At 47.7% G+C, this 16679-nt stretch overlaps 1 protein-coding gene across 9 annotated transcripts in view; it reads left to right on the forward strand.

Moving 5' to 3' along the window:
* Positions 1 to 16679, forward strand: part of PNPLA4 (patatin like phospholipase domain containing 4) — a 113143-nt gene that overhangs the window by 8990 nt on the left and 87474 nt on the right. For 8 of the 9 annotated variants that reach the window (XR_011485869.1, XM_070462120.1, XM_070462116.1 and 5 more), the window contains exon 5: positions 15114 to 15179. Coding sequence is in view for 8 of the 9 variants with exons in the window: in XM_070462120.1 (XP_070318221.1) it covers positions 15114 to 15179 (66 nt within the window). In the remaining variant the exon portion in view is untranslated. Of the gene's footprint in view, positions 1 to 120; positions 2440 to 15113; positions 15180 to 16679 lie in introns of those variants that run through there. The other variant, XM_070462117.1, reaches the window with a different exon arrangement.

The following is a 16679-nucleotide window of genomic DNA, read 5'->3' on the forward strand; positions in this document are numbered from 1 at the left end:
CAGAGGTATCCAATGTTTCGGGCGCCAGAGATGGGTTTCATGAAACACTTTTTTTTTTTTCCTTAAAGATTTTTTATTTTGTATTGGGGTATAGCTAATTAATAAACAATGTTGGGATAGTTGCAGGTGGACGGCAGAGGGACTCAGCCATACATGTACATGTATCCTTGTGGCTCAGCTGGTAAAGAATCCGCCCCCAGTGCCGGAGACCTGGGTCCGATCCCTGGATTAGGAAGATCCCCTGGAGGAGGGCATGGCAACCCACTCCAGTATTCTTGCCTGGGGAATCCCCAAGGACAGAGGAGCCTGGTAGGCTACAGTCCGTGGGGTCACAGAGAGTCAGACACGACTGAAGTGACTAAGCATGAAGCACATTCTCCCCCAAACTCCCCTCCCATCCAGGCTGCCACGTGACATTGAGCAGAGTTCCCTGTGCTGTCCAGCAGGTCCTTGTGGGTTCTCCATGTTAAACACAGCAGTGTGTCCATGTCCATCCCAAACTCTGCAACTATCCGTCCTCTACATCCTTCACCCCCACCACGTTACCCAACCGTAAGTTTATTCTCTGTAAGTCTGAGAGTCTCTTTCTGTTCTGTAAGTTCATTTGTATCACTGAGGACAGTTTTTCCATGGGCTGGGGAAAAGTGCAGGAGGATGTTTTGGGGGTGATTCAAGCATGTTACATTTATTGCCCACTTTATTTGTATTATTGCGTTAGTTCCACCTCAGGTCCTCAGGCATTAGATCCTGGACGTTGGAACCCCTGCTGTAAATCCAACTTTGCCTCTCAGGCCTCATAGATAACGGGTGCTCCATCAGGCCTGCGTGGATCCCGATGGATGGATCTCAGCGCTCCTGAGGCCACAGCGCAGCAGGCGGCTCCCAGAGGCCTGTGAACGAGCCCAGTGTGTTTCCTCGTGATGTTCCCTGTGGCCACATTTACTGTGTGAATGAGCTTGAGTACCAGTAACTGTTCTTTACGTGGTTGTACGTTAATGCTCCGCAGTCCAGACTTTGTGCCTGGACTACCGTGTTCGGTCCTTCTGTAAATCAGGCAGGACAGGCGTGATTGACGCCTCTTCTGTTGCTTCGTTAACAGAAGAAAGGGGCGGAAAGATTGTATGTGACGCGCCCCAGGGTGTACCGATTGCCAGTGGGCATCCGGGTCTCATGCCCTTTTCAACAGAATGTTCCCTTTCGTTTCTTCCGTTTGGCGCTGACGCCTTTCTGTCCACACACACATGGAAGCTGGTTGAGAATTCATGATCTCTGAGAGGTATTTCAGCCAACTTGCAAATAGCAATGTACTGGTAAGGGGATACATGACATATTTTAAATTGGTAAGGACACAGGAGGGCTTCCCTAGTAACTCAGAAGGCTCAGCTGGTAAAGAATCTGCCTGCCAGTGCAGGAGACCTGGGTTCGATCCCTGGGTCGGGAAGACCCCTGGAGAAGGAAATGGCAACCCGCTCCAGTATTCTTGCCTGGAGAACCCCATGGACAGAGGAGCCTGGCGGGCTACAGCCGTGGGGTTGCAGAGTCAGAAGGACTGAGTGACTGATGTGCAAGAATGCACTTCTCTTAGAAACGCCGATTTTTCTTTTCCTTCTCTGGGTATTGTGGGGCTTCCCTCGTGGTACTGATGATAAAGAATCTGCCTGCAATGCCGGAGACCTGGGTTGGATGCCTGGATCACATAGATCCCCTTAAGAAGGGCATGGCTTCCCACTCCAGTACTCTTGAGTGGAGAATCCCCACGGGCAGAGGAGCCTGGCGTGCTGCAGTCCATGGGGTCACAAAGAGTCGGACACGACTGAGGGACTCACACTTTATCTTTCTGTGGGAAACATAGCAAGCCTCTGGTGGTAGAGAACATGTGTGTGCAGATAGCAGCCGGTGATGGATTGAGCGTGAGAGCTAAAAGTTCCACGTGAATTAAATGATAAATGCATTGTGTTTTTTTTTTAACTATTGAATCTCCCTGTTTAAATTTTACCTTTGAATGATATGATTTGAAATACCTAATGAAGTGTTGAGCTGACAAGTTACTCTGCGACTTAAAGAGATTAGAATATCTTCCCTCTGTGTACCAATCACTCCTGTCTCACTCATATACTGATACTCAACCTGTCTTAAGAAAATATTTTTCTATAATATAATTGCTAAGCTTGTGGAGGCTTAAAGACTAGAAAGGGGGAAGCTGGTAAATCCATGCCTGAGTTGTCACAAATCGTCAACCCCAACATAGAGACATCAGGCTGGCAGTGGGTCAGAACACCTCCTCTTGTGCGTAAGGGGACAAGATTGTAAACAAAGGACTGTCATCCCATCGTAAAACAGGAGGGGAGGGACTTCCCTATTGCTCCAGCGGTTAGGACTCCGAGCTTGTACTTCAGGGGGCCCAGGTTCCAAACCCTGGGTGGGGAACTAATTTCCATATGCTGTGCAGTGGGGCCACCAATATATATATATATATATATATATATATATGTCTTTTTTTTCTAAAAAGGAATTCTGCCCATGGTTTCTACCTTTTCATTGAGTCTTTGCCTGGCTACTCTATCTACAGAACCCCTGATATTTCCTATCAGTTAGTTCGGTTCAGTCACTCAGTCCTGTCCGACTCTCTGCAGGCCCCTGGATTGCAGCATGCCAGGCCTCCCTGTCCATCACCAACTCCCAGATCTTACTCAAACTCATGTCCATCGCGTGGGTGATGCCATCCAACCATCTCACCCTCTGTCGTCCCCCTCTCCTCCAGCCTTCAATCTTTCCCACCATCAGGGTCTTTTCCAATGAGTCAGCCGTTTGCATCAGGTGGCCAGAGTATTGGAATTTCAGCTTCAACATCAGTCCTTCCAATGAATATTTAGGACTGATTTCCTTTAGGATGGTCTCATTGGATTTCCTTGCTGTCCAAGGGACTCCGAAGGGTCTTCTCCAACAACACAATTCAAAAGCGTCAGTTCTTCAGCACTCAGCTTTCTTTATGGTCCAACTCTCACATCCATACATGACTACTGGAAAAACCATAGTCCTGACTAGATGGACCTTTGTTGGCAAAGTAATGTCTCTGCTTTTTAATATGCTGTCTAGGTTGGTCATAGCTTTTCTTCCAAGGAGCAAGCATCTTTTAATTTCATGGCTACATTCACCATCTGCAGTGATTTTGGAGCCCCCCCCCCAAAAAAAATAAAGCCTCTCACTGTTTCCATTGTTTCCCTATCTATTGGCCATGAAGTGATGGGACCAGATGCCATGATCTTAGTTTTCTGAGTGTTGAGCTTTAAGCCAACTTTTTCACTCTCCTCTTTCACTTTCATCAAGAGGCTCTTTAGTTCTTCTTCGCTTTCTGCCATAAGGGTGGTATCATCTACATATCTGAGGTCATTGATATTTCTCCCGGCAATCTTGATTCCAGCTTGTGGTTCATCTAAGCCGGCATTTTGCATGATGTACTCCACATATAAGTTAAATAAGCAGGATGACAATATGCAGCCTTGACGTACTCCGTTCCCTATTTGGAACCAGTCTGCTGTTCCATGTCCAGTTCTAACTGTTGCTTCCTGACCTGCATACAGATTTCTAAAGCGGCAGGTCAGGTGGTCTGGATATTTTCTGTATCTTGCACCGTGAATCACCGACCACTGTTCAGCATATGTTTGTGACTGCTCTAGTTAACCTAGTTTTTGTCTGTTTTCCCTCACTAGAGCGTAAGCTCCACGGAGGGTCAGGGACTGCTGCCTTCTGTCGCCTGAGTGCCCAGCCCTCACAATGTGCCAGCTCCATCAATGTGTGTCCCATGAATGAATATGAACTAATAAATCAATGAACTGAGGTGGCACCTACTAAAAGTACGAAGAAGCTGTTATCCTTCACGTTCAGTGATCTGGACAAAATAAGGGAGCTAGTTTAGTGGCCCCACAGCAGCCCAGGTGTCTAACATTCTGCTTGGTGGCCATGCCCCCGCTCTGCCGGTGCTAGATAAAATCACCCTCTTAATTCCTTTCATGTGGGAGTGTGACTAACATCCCCCACTCCCCACTAAAATGTCCATACTGTACTCTGCGCCCTCTACCAAGATCCAAATGAGCAGGAAACCCAGTCTCCCCAGGAGCCCCGGGAAAGGAAGGCCCCGCCATCGCCTTAATTCTTTCGCTCAGGTGGATCCAGCCCATTGTGGGTCCCAATCTCCATCCCCTAGGATCGTCCATTTGTCTTGTTTTTAGACTCTCATTTTGCGGTCCCTTGTTAAAGCAGCGATAGCGAACCGTGGTGGTGATTTAGTTGCTCAGTCGTGTCCGACCCTTTGCAACCCCAAGGACTATACCCTGCCAGGCTTCTCTGTCCCTGGGACTTCCCAAGGCAAGATGCTGGAGTGGGCTGCCATTTCCTTCTCCAGGATAGCAAACTGTGGCCGTACGTAAACTGGACTTTTTTTTTTTTCCTGATTTGCTTTGTTTTGGATAATAACTACTCAGAGAACTAGCGTAATTACTTGAGTTCATTGAACGGAAGAGAAAGTTGACACAACTGCATAATACCTTGTAAGGAGAATAATTGAATAATTAACATGTATCCTAGGTTATACAAGATGCATTTTAACTGTTGAGTAGAATGTTCTAACCTTTTGCAGAAACTGAAAAAAAAAAAAAAAAGGTGGTTAGTTCCTTGACAGCAGATGTTGGTGATAATAATGTATGAAATATATGCCTGGAATACACATGAGTATGTAGTTCAAAGAGCAAGATTGGTGAAACCTACAAGAGGGAAGAAGAAAAAAGCATCATGATGGGAAAAAAAATAAATAAACCCTCCCCCTCTGGGTGGTGTCATGCTGTGTTCTGATGAAAGAGACCAGTAGGAACTGCTATCTGAGATAGTTGTTCTTTCCTTTTTTTTCAATCTAAAGCAAAAAGTGAAAGTGAAGGTCGCTCAGTTGTGTCTGACTCTTTGTGACCCCGTGGACTATACAGTCCATGGAATTGTCCAGGCCAGAATACTGGAGTGGGTAGCCATTCCCTTCTCCAGGGGATCTTCCCAACCCAGGGATGAAACCCAGGTGTCCCACATTGCAGGTGGATTCTTCACCAGCTGCCACCAAGGAAGCCCTAATTCCAGTTAATCTTTAATAAATAATGAAGACATAGTAACAGAAGCCACACTTGTCACTGCTCTGCACTCCTGTGTGAGTCTGTCATGAAATTAAAGCCACAGCTTTTATTTTATTTCGCTGACTTGATAGAATTCACCCTTTCCTAAACATTCTTTTACTCCTGTCTTTGTTGATGAGCAAAGTGCTCACGTGCACGCTAAGTTGCTTCAGACGAGTCCAACTCGCGAGCCCATGGACTGTATCCCGCCAGGCTCCTCCCTCCATGGGCTTCTCCAGGCAAGAATGCTGGAGTGGGTTGCCATTTCCTCCTCCAGAGGATCTTCCTGACCCGGGGATCGGACCTGCGTCTCTTATGTCTCCTGCATCGGCACGTGAGTTCTTTACCACTAATGTCATGTGGGTGGCTCACCTACGTCTATAAAATCTTGGGAAATGGATTATTACTACTGCTTTAGGCATCTGAGTTTTACACCTCTCACCACTGGCCTGGTGCACATTCACCCATGTGCTTTTGTGTGATGATTCACACTTAAATTAACTTCATTTTTGGCACCATGGAAAAATTCTTGTTTCGTCTGAGCTACAGTGATAGTTGATTCTTTTCTAAGAATCTCTTTTTAAAAAAATACTTGACTGCATGAAGGATCTTTAGTTGCAGCGTGTGGCGTCTAGTTCCCTGACCAGGGATCGAACCTGGGCCCCCTGGATTGGGAGCGCAGAGTGTTAGCCACTGGACAGCCAGGGACGCCCCTCTCAGAACCTCTTTTGAAACGTGTGTGGTCCAAAGACTCATTTTATCTGGGATTGGATTTCCACAGTATCCGGCATCGTGTGTCCATGGCAATGGGACTTACTGCCGTGGTCTGAATGTATCCCTCCCAAATTGCCACGTCAAAGTCTTGACCCCCAGTGCAATGGTGTTTGGAGGTGGAGGGTCTTTGGGAAGTGATGAGTTCCTGAGGGTGGAGCTGACATAAATGGGATGAGTGCACTTATGAAGGAGGCCCCTGAGAGCTCCCCTCACCGCTTGCAGCAGGTGAGGACATAGCAGTGGGTTCTCAGTAGACATGGAGGCTTGTGCTGCTGAGATTCTAGAACTGTGTGAGGGAAACTCCTTTCATTTCCTAAGCCTCCCAGTCTGTGGGATTTTGTTGCAGCAGCCTGAAAGGACTAGAACAGGGGACTGGCATTGAGAGGCAAGCAGCCGCTATAACAAATACCTGAAAGTGGCTCTGGAACTGAGCTAATGAAACCAGGCAGAGCCTCAGTGAGTTTAGAGGCGCAGGTTAGCAAAAGCCTGCACTGCCGTAGGGGGTTCCAGTGAGCACTCGGAAAGAAACCCGTAAACGGCGGAGAGAGCCTCCGTCTTCTTAGAGAAACCTGGAGCGTGCAGGCCATGTGGATGAGGTCGCAGATGGAAGCGAGCCACTTTGTTGTTGTTAATTACTTATTTGACCGCATCTGGTCTTAGTTGCAGCCCTTGGGAAGTTTGAGTTGCATCACGCGGGATGTTTCTTTGCTGTCCACGGGCTCCCTAGTTGTGCTGTGTCTGGTCCAGAGCACGTGGTCTCAGTAGTCGCTGCGCCTAGCTTTCATGAACAGGATCCTAATTCCCCTACCAAGGATTGAACCCACGTCCCTGGTGTTGCAAGGCAGACCCTTAACCACTGGGACCACAAGCAGAGTCCCTGGAAACCAGGGAATCTTAAGCAGACGGCTTAAGGAGGAAAGGTCATCGTTGTCATGAACTGACCAAGAAGACTCATGTGCGCGTCTCCCGTGTTTTGTGGATGCTAGAACTCGCTAGTGCTCATGTTGGATGTTTGGGGCAGTTTCCAAGCACAGCGTGGAAGGAGCAACCTGGTTTCTCTTGACTACTTAGAGTGAGAGATGAGAAGAGGGAAGAGACTTCAAGATGGGATTGTTCTGCAAAACGGATGTAGGGTTTAAAGGTTTGAAACGTTCTCAGCCTGAGCATTCTGGAAAGAAGGAGACTGCCTATTTAGGATACAACGGGAAGGGTGTGGCCATCTGCCCAGGTAACCTTGGGATGACAGGGTCAGGTGAGCTTGGCCGTCTAGACTGAAGTCAGGCCCTGTGGTGCCAGAGCGTGGGAGAAGTCCTTTCAGACATCGTTGGGGGCTGCTGCCATCAGAGGTGTGAGAGTGCCAGGCCCTCGCCAACACTGGGCAAAGCAGAGAAGGCGCTCCCATGAAGGCAGTGCCCTGCAGAGCCAGGGGGTGTGGCTGATCCCCATCCCACCCCGTGACCCCAGCCCTGGGGAGACTCCACCAGGAGACCCACAAGTGCCCAGTCATGTCCAACTCTCTGTGACCCCCCACCCCCGTGGACTGTAGCCCCGCCAGGCTCCTCTGTCCACAGGCCTATCCAGGCAGGAATACTGGAGTGGGCTGCCATGCCCTTCTCCAGGGGATCTTCCCAAACCAGGGGTCAAACCCGGGTCTCCTGCATTGCAGGCAGATGCTTTAACACCCAAGCCACTAGGGAAGCCCCAGGGGACCCAGCCATAGAGGCAAATACTTGTCACGGGCCCTTGGTTTGGTTGCTTGTCCAGTCACCCAGTCATGTCCAACTCTTGGCGACCCCATGGACTGCAGCACGCCAGGCCTCCCTGTCCCTCACCAACTCCTGGACTTTGCCCAAGTTCATGTCCATTGCATCAGTGATGCCGTTTAACCATCCCATCCTCTGATGCCCCCTTTTCCTTCTGGCATCAATCTTTCCCAGCATCAGGGACTTTTCCAATGAGTCTTCTGTTCACATCGGATAACCAAAACACTGGAGCTTCAGCTCCAGCAAAGGTCCTTCTGGGGAATATCCAGGCTTCATCTCCCTTAAGATTAACTGGCTTGATCTGCCGTCATGGGTCCTGGGCAATTCCTTTATCTGTGGGCTCCTTTGCGTCACGTTCCCCCAAATGTCTGAATGCATTCACTTCCGTCCATGCCTTTTACGCTCCAGGGTTTATTCTGGACTATTTTTATTCAAAAGGAAACATGCAGTCAGGAAATCCAAACATATTGTAATATTAGCCTTTAGCAGAGGATAGGTAGAGAAGTAAATCCTTTATTTAAAACCAAGTCATGTGTTTGTTGGCCATCCATATGTGTTTTTTTTTTTGGAGAAATGTCTGTTTAGATCTTCCAACCATTTTTTGGTTGGGTTTTTTGTTTGTTTGTTTGTTTTATTGAGCTGTGTGAGCTGCTTGTATGTTTTAGAAATTCCTCGGTTGTCAGTTACTTAGTTTGCAAATATTTTTTCCCGTTCAGAGGGTGGTCTTTTTGTCTTGTTTCTGGTTTCCCAGCACAGGGAACTCAGCTCCATGCTCTGTGATGACCTAAAGGGGTTGGATGGGGAGATGGACAGGAGACTCAAGAAGAAGGAGGTGTATGTATACCTATGGCTGATTCACTGGCTGTTGTATAGCAGACGCTAACACAACCATGCAAAGCAATTATATTCAAAACAAAACAAAACAAAAAAGCATAGTAAATCAGCTGTATCTCAATAAGAGAAAAAAAAATTTAAAAGTCGTCTATCACCCCCACAGCTGAGCAGAAATGATTTTGAAATTAACCATGCCACAGACGGATGGGGCTTCCCCGGTGGTTCAGAATCCGCCGGCAATTACAGGAGACACAGGAGACACGGGTTTGATCCCTAAGTCGGGAAGATCCCCCTGGAGAAGGCAGTGGCAACCCACTGCAGTATTCTTGCCTGGAGCATCCCACAGACAGAGGAGCCTGGTGGGCTACTGTCCAGGGGGTCGCAAAGAGTCAGACGTGACTGAGCGACTAAACAACAACAGCAGAGGGATAGAGCTTTGGCACCTGTCTGAATTGGTACAAATCGTGGAATCTGTGTTTAAAGCTGACCCACTGGTGTGTGCTCCGAGATGGTCTCTCAACATCCACGGATGCTCTCTGATATACAGACACCCAGAAGGGCGTCCATGCAGAATGGTGTCCCTCTCAGGAAGAAGAACCCCATCTCCATCACTACGATGCCCTCAATTTCCCTGCACACAGTGAGCATGTTGTTTTTTTTGTTTTTTTTTTTTCAGGAACATCTCACATTTAGCCTTGTGGAGGTGAAATAAGGACTAAATTTAAGATTGGTCATTATCTTGGAAAGACTGGGGAAGATAAATTTGAGCCTGTCTTTGAATTTCAACTACGCCAGCAGGCTCTGAATAAACAGCCAGATTCTCATTAAACGCCACAGTCAACTTTAGGCATAAATGAGACTTGTTGAGAATTTATTCTCCAAGGAAGCCAGGCTACATCATTTTCTAAACACCTCTTTTCTGTGCAATGAAAAATGAGAAGAGCTAGTCCTAACGTGTGTGGAATATGCACTTGACCATGGTTTATACAGTTCTAAAGGAAGTCACTAACTTTTATTCTTATCATGGTGTCCTTGCGGTGCATGCGAGTGTGCTCAGCCAGTCAATCATGTTCAACTGTGTTCGATCCCAAGGACTGTAGCCCACCAGGCTCCTCTGTCTGTGGGAAATATCCTGGCAAGAATCCTGGAGTGGGTTGCAATGCCCTCCTCCAGGGGATCTTCCGGACCCAGGGATCGAACCCGAGTCTCCTGAGTCTCCTACATAGCAACTGGATTCTTTACCACTGAGTTACCAGGGAAGCTCCGGGAAACAAAAGCCAAATTAGTGGTTTAACATACATGGAATTCTTTCCTTTTTTTCCCCTTTTTCTTTTGGCTGTATCAGGTCTCACTTGTGGCACACGGGATCTTTGCTTTTTGTTGCAACATGCAAGGTCTTTAGTTGAGGCCTGTGAATTCTAAGCTGCGGCGTGTGAAATCTGGTTCCCTGACCAGGGATGGATGCTCCCTGTTTTGGGAACACAAGAATCTCAGCCCCTGGACCACCAGGGAAGTCCCGACGCAGGTGTTAATTCTTACACTGCTGGACTAAGTGATGGGGAAGGAGCAGTAGGTTCGTGTCTTCCGTATCAGTCCTCTCAACCAAAAAGCAGCCCCAAGACATGGCTAAATATCCCCAGAGGGCGCAGACACCCCTACTTGAGACCCCCACCCCCACCCCCGGCCCTAGACGCATCGACATTTATTAAGAAAAATTTCCCTGCCTGAGACGCCGGTGAGGTTAAGACCAGCAAAAGAGCATATTTAGCCTTAGTGTTTCATATCTCATTAACCATCTCCCTCCTTAGAAAATCCTATTTGCTTGCAGTAAAGTGTCAGTAAGAGAAGCCGCTTAGTTCCTGTCTGTCGAAAGCCAATTTTCCTACCAACCACAGTTTGATACACAAATGAGCAGCCTGAATAAACTGTGACAGAACAAATACATTGATTTGGGGGGAAAATGATGGGTATTTTCCAGTTCACTGCACTCTTCAAACCAGTTCAGAGGATTCTTAACTGTTCCTATCTGTGACAAAGTAATTGCATAGCACTTTTCATCTCTCAATACCTCAAAAAGAGATCCGGGCATTAACTTGTGCACTTCACTTTATATCTTGACATGAGGGATGGGGGAAACCCACATAATTCAGCTTCTAAAGGTAATGCTGTTTTTTTAAATTTTCTTTGTTTTTGCAAGCTACATGTCTGCATAGCATAGTGAAATGAGCTGTTATAGCAAAGTTAGGGGCTTGCTTCCCAGGCAGAACAGTGGTAAAGTTTCCGTCTGCCAAGGCAGGAGACGCAGGTTCGATCCCTGGGTCAGGAAGATCCCCTGGAGGAGGAAATAGCCACCCACTCCAGAGTTCTTGCCTGGAGATTCTCACGGACAGAGGAGCCTGGTGGGCTACAGTCCATGGCGTCGGAAAGAGTCGGACATGATAGAGCAATTGAGCCCGCACACACAGTGAGATAAATGACTAGAGTCCTAGAGTATCTTTGGTTATTTAAAGGCCCCTGTGGCTGTGGTTTAGTCACGTAAGTCGTGTCCGACTCTTACGGCCCCATGGACAGTAGGAAATGAGTCCCCTGCATTGGCAGGTGGATTTTTAACCACTGGACCACCAGGGAAGTCCTGTAATCATTTTTCCCCCCAGCGCTGCATCCTTTGTACTTTTTTTTTTCACAGCTTTCTTTTTTTTAAATTAATTTTAATTGGAGGATAATTGAAAGTGAAGTTGCTCAGTCTTTTCTGACTCTTTGAGAGCCTATGGAGGATAATTACAGTCTTGTGATGGTTTTTGCCTACATCAGCGTGAATCAGCCAAAAGCATACATGTGTTCCCCCACCACCACCACGTCCTGAATTCCCCTCCCATTTCCCTCCCTACCCTATCCCGCTGGGTGGTCCCAGAGGACCGGCTAGAAAGTGTTAAGTCACTCAGTTGCGTCCAACTCTCTGCGACCCCACAGACTGTAGCCCACCAGGCTCCTCTGTCCATGTGGATTCTCCAGGCAAGAATACTGGAGTGGGTTGCCATTTCCTCCTCCAGGGGATCTTCCCGACCCAGGGATCAAACCCATGTCTCCTGCATTGGCAGGCACGTTCTTTACCACTGAACCACCAGGGAAGCCCCTGTAATTACGTTTTTTAAAAGGAGTGGGTAACTGATTAATTAGGGTGAAGGCCGTGACCATAACTGTGTCCAGTTTTGTTCTGAAAGACCCCAGCTGCCCAGGTCAGGGAGACTCGGGGGCTGACCAGGCTGGGCCTGAGTTTGCTTGGTTTCCATCCTATCAACCCCGCTGATGGCTGTTATCATCTGCAGACCACCAGAGAGGATGCCCACCCCGGCTCGCACCTCTCTGGGAAGGGTGCGGGTAGCGGCAGGCATGGCACCCTATCCTGTCACATCCACACTGAAGCTGAGATTTTGGAGATGAATGCTCAGTGAGGGCTTGTGAGTACCGACCCTCCTTAGAAGGCTGCGACCTCTCCTGCAGGGTTGTTGTCATATCTCGGGTCCGTGCTTTGCTCTCGACACCTCAAGGTTCTTCTTTTATTTATTTCTCTATGTTTCATGGGAGGATCATTGCTTTATGATAGTGTGTTGGTCTCTGCCGTCCAATCAACATGCATCAGCCTTAGGTACACACACATCGCCTCCCTCTTAAACTTCCCTCCCACCTCCCATCCCAATTTCTTCTTTTTTTCTTATTTATTTTTATTGAAGTATAGCTGATTTACAGTTGTTATTATTTTCTGTTGTACGGCAGTGATTCAGTTATATACATACACACATATACACGCACATTGTTTTTAATATTTTCTGTTGTGCTTTATCATAGGGCTTTGTTTTTACATTGGAGTGTAGCTGTTTTACAGTGTTGTGTTGGTCTCTGCTCTACAATGAAATGCATCAGCCATATGTATACATCCATCCCTCCCCTCACATGGCATCCCTCTTGAACCTCCCCCCGCCCTATCCCACCGCTCTAGGTCATCACAAGAGCGCCGAGCTGACCTCCCTGTGCTAATGCAGCAGCTTCCCACTAGCTCTCTGTTTTAGACAGGGTCGTGTATGTGCATCAGTGCTTGAGTCGGTGATGCCATCCAACCATTCAGCCCTCTGTCATCCCCGTCCCCTCCCGCCCTCAGTCTTTCCCCAGCATCGGGGTCTTTTCCGATGAGTCGGCTCTTCCCACCCGGTCGTTAGGCTGGTGACTGGGCCTCTCATCATTTGCCCTTCAGAATGAATCAGCTTATTTGAGCTGGCCGCACAAATCACAGGTACAGCATTCTTCCTTTGAGGGAAATGCCCTTCTGATTTCTGAGTAACTCTTAATGCATACCGTATCTGCTCGGTCGCTGAGTTGTGTCCAACTCTTTGCGACCTCATAGACTGTAGCCCGCCAGGCTCCTCCGTCCCTGGGATTCTCCAGGCAGGAATACTGGAGCGGGTTGCCATTTCCTCCGCCAGGGGATCTTCCCGACCCAGGGATTGAACCCACATCTTGTATGTCTTCTGCCTTGGTAAGCAGGTTCTTTACCACTAGTGCCACCCGGGAAGCCCTAATGGATATTGCACAGTCATTTTAAAGGCCATAATCCATCTCTGAATAACTCCTGCTGGGGAAAGAAGCTTGATGAAATCTTTCACAGCAAAGAGCCATGGAGTCTTGACTTATCAACTGAAGGATTGGACCTTAAGTAGTCAGTATCTCATGCTGTATCTTTCCTGATAGAACACAGCGACTTGCAAACTGCATTGCACAACTGACTTGTGCATGTCAGGAAAGCTCCCCAGAACCCGGCTTTTTCTGTGGGAGGAGACGGTAATATTTGCGACGGCAGTCTCTTTCGAGTTTTTAAATGGAAGGTAAAGTATGCTTGGTGCTCCTAGTAGCCGCTGTCTCATTACATATCCAGGGCATGTCCCTGGCATGTAACATGTTTTCTTCTCTCGGTGACGGCCTGGTGACATAAATGCAAACATCCCTCAGCTGCGAGCTAGTCACTGCCATGACAACCACAGGGGTTTGTTCCTCTGGAAGATTGAAACGTCCAAATGATTCTCACAATGTGGGATGGAACATCGACAATAACTGACTTGCAGCCTGTACGCACACGGGAATTTAGACACACCTGGACTTTAATCCGTCTAGTCAAGGCTATGGTTTTTCCAGTAGTCACGTACGGATGTGAGAGTTGGACTATAAACAAACCTGAACACCAAAGAATGGATGCTTTTGAACTGTGGTGCTGGAGAAGGCTCTTGAGAGTCCCGTGGACTGCAAGGAGATCCAACCAGTCCATCCTAAAGGAAATCAATCCTGAATGTTTGTTGGAAGGACTGATGCTGAAGCTGAAACTCCAATACTTCGGCCACTGTTGGGGTCCTTTAATGAACCGGAACCTGGTGGTACGGAGTCGACAATAAGAAAGTAAAAGAGAGAAAGAGAGAGAGAGAGACAAAAAAAGACCCAGGGACCTAAGCTCTGATGGAGCAAAGGTGCTTTAATGATTTTCCTATGAGTATATATAGGCTGTGATACAAGAAACTTCTTTCAGAATGATAGAGATCAGAAAACCAAATGTACTGCAACCGTTACCAAGGGAACAAGGAGTAATGTTAGTCACAAGGTCGGGAGACAATCCATATCTCAAGAAAGGGGAAGGGGACTAAGCAGTTTTGTCTTAAAGAGAATGTTTGCTAAAGGAGACCCAAGCCTGCCTCACACAATGACCTCAGTCCCTGGGAGCAGCGTGCTGTTCTGCTTGAAGAGGGACAGAGGACTCATGAGAGACAGCACGCAGGAATCCTCCCGTCAAACACTCCCTGACAGGCCAGCTGATGCGAACAGATGACTCATTGAAAAGACTCTGATGCTGGGAAAGATTGAAGTTGGGAGGAGAAGGGGACGACAGAGGATGAGATGGCTGGATGGCATCACCGACTCCATGGACATGAGTTTGAGTAAACTCTGGGAGTTGGTGGTGGTCAGGGAGGCCTGGTGTGCTGTCGTCCATGGGATCACAAAGAGTCGGACAGGACTGAGCGAGCAACTGAACTGAACTGGACTTTAATTATTCAGTGACTCAGCCGTCTACCATTAAAGTGTCAGTGTTTCTCGGGTGAAGTCGATAGAGTCAGAGGAACATGAATTGTGCCGATGTCTTTAATGTCTTTTCTGAAATGAAAAATCTTTTCTTCTGTTTTAAGTACATCCTGGTGGCTCACTTGGTAAAGAATTCTGCCTGCAACACGGGAGACCCAGGTTCAATCCCTGGAGCGGGAAGATCCCCTGGAGAAGGGAATGGCAACCCACTCCAGTATTCTTGCCTGGAAAATCCCTTGGACAGAGGAGCCTGGGAAGACCCCAGTCCACGAGGTTGCAAAGAGTTGGGCATGTCTGAGCTACTAACGCTTTTGCTTTCACTGTGCCCATGAAACACATGGACTGTATTTCATTTTTATAGTAGACTTTTGTGTTTAAATGATTGTAAGCTGCTAGTAGGTGATGTGTGAAATAGATGGTAGGGCTTGTTGCTGTCTCATTTCACGAGCTGTTTCTTGATTTTGTCCACCAGGTCCTGTTAGCCAGCAGCTTCGTGCCCATCTATGCAGGACTGAAACCAGTGGAGTACAAAGGGCAGGTAAGAGTTTTATAGCTGACACAGGATCCGTGGTTCCTGTGGTTATCCATTTCCTCTTGGAAGATCCATTATTATTGTTATTATTCTGGGGGCTCCAACTCTGTTCCTGTGACTCTTGTCTCATAGGTTTGTTTCTGTTTCACAGAAGAAAGAAAGTCCAGTGCAGGGGCCATGGGACCCTAGAGTTGAGATTTCATGATTGAGAATGATTGAGTAGGGCCCTCCTTTTTTCATCTGGTTAAAAAAAAAAAAAACTTGACCCTTATTTTTAATATGCAACGAAGCAAAAGACTATTTAAAAATTTATGGAAGTATAGCTGCTTTGCAGTGTTGTGTTAGCTCTACGCATACATGTGTGTGCTCAGTCGTGTCCGACTCTTTGTGACCCGCCAGGATCCTCTGTTCGTGGGACTCTCCAGCCCAGAATACTGGAGTGGGTTTCCAGCCAAGAATACTGGAGTGGGTGGCCATTTCCTTCTGCAGGGGATCTTCCCCCACCCAGGGATCGAACCCGTGTCTCTTGCATCTCTTGCACTGGCAGGAGGATTCTTTACCCCTGGGCCATCAGGGGAAGAAAGTCAAAATGAAGTTGCTCGGTCGTGTCCGACTCTTTGCGACCCCGTGGACTGTAGCCCACCAGGCTCCTCCATCCATGGGATTCTCCAGGCAAGAATACTGGAGTGGGTTACCATCTCCTTCTCCAGGGGATCTTCCCAACCCAGGGATCGAACCCGGGTCTCCCGCATTGGAGGCAGACGCTTTAACCTCTGAGCCACATCAGGGAAGCCCTGTGTCAGTTCTGCCATCCAGCAAAGGGAATCAGCTGTGTGTTTACAGATATTCCCTCTTTTTTGAATTTCCTTCCCACATAGGTCACCACAGAAGGCTGAGTCGAGTTCCCTATGCTGCACCAGTAGTCACTCATTACTTATCTATGTTAGAGACAGTATCAGGCATGTAGATCTGTCAATCCCAGTCTCTCAGGTCATCCCACATTGCTGCCTCTCCTCTTGGCGTGCATACATTATTGTTTTCTAAGTCTGTCTCTCTACTTCTGCTTTGCCACATAAGTTCTTCGGTACCATTTTACTAGATTCCACGTGTAAGGGATCTTATATGTGTTTTTCTCTTCTTGAGGTATTTCACTCTATGGGACAGTCTCTAGGTCCATCCGTGTCCTGCCAGTGGCACTGTTTCATCCCTTTTCACGGCTGAGTAGTATTCCATCGTCTCTGTGTACCTCATCTTCTTTATCCATCCCTCTGCTGACGGACATCTAGGTTGCTTCCACGTCCTGGCTCTTGTAGATAGTGGTGCAGTGAGCATGGAGGTGCATACGTCTTTTGGAATTATGGTTTTGTTGGGATATATGCCTAGGAGTGCGGTTACTGCATCACGTGGTAGTTCTATTTTTAGTTTTTCAAGGAACCTCCATACTGTTCTCCATAGCGGCTGCATCAATTTACATTCTCCACAACAGTGTAAAAGGGTTCCATTTTC

Source organism: Odocoileus virginianus, chromosome Y, assembly GCF_023699985.2.
Source record: "Odocoileus virginianus isolate 20LAN1187 ecotype Illinois chromosome Y, Ovbor_1.2, whole genome shotgun sequence".
In the NCBI taxonomy this organism is placed as follows: Eukaryota; Metazoa; Chordata; class Mammalia; order Artiodactyla; family Cervidae; genus Odocoileus; species Odocoileus virginianus.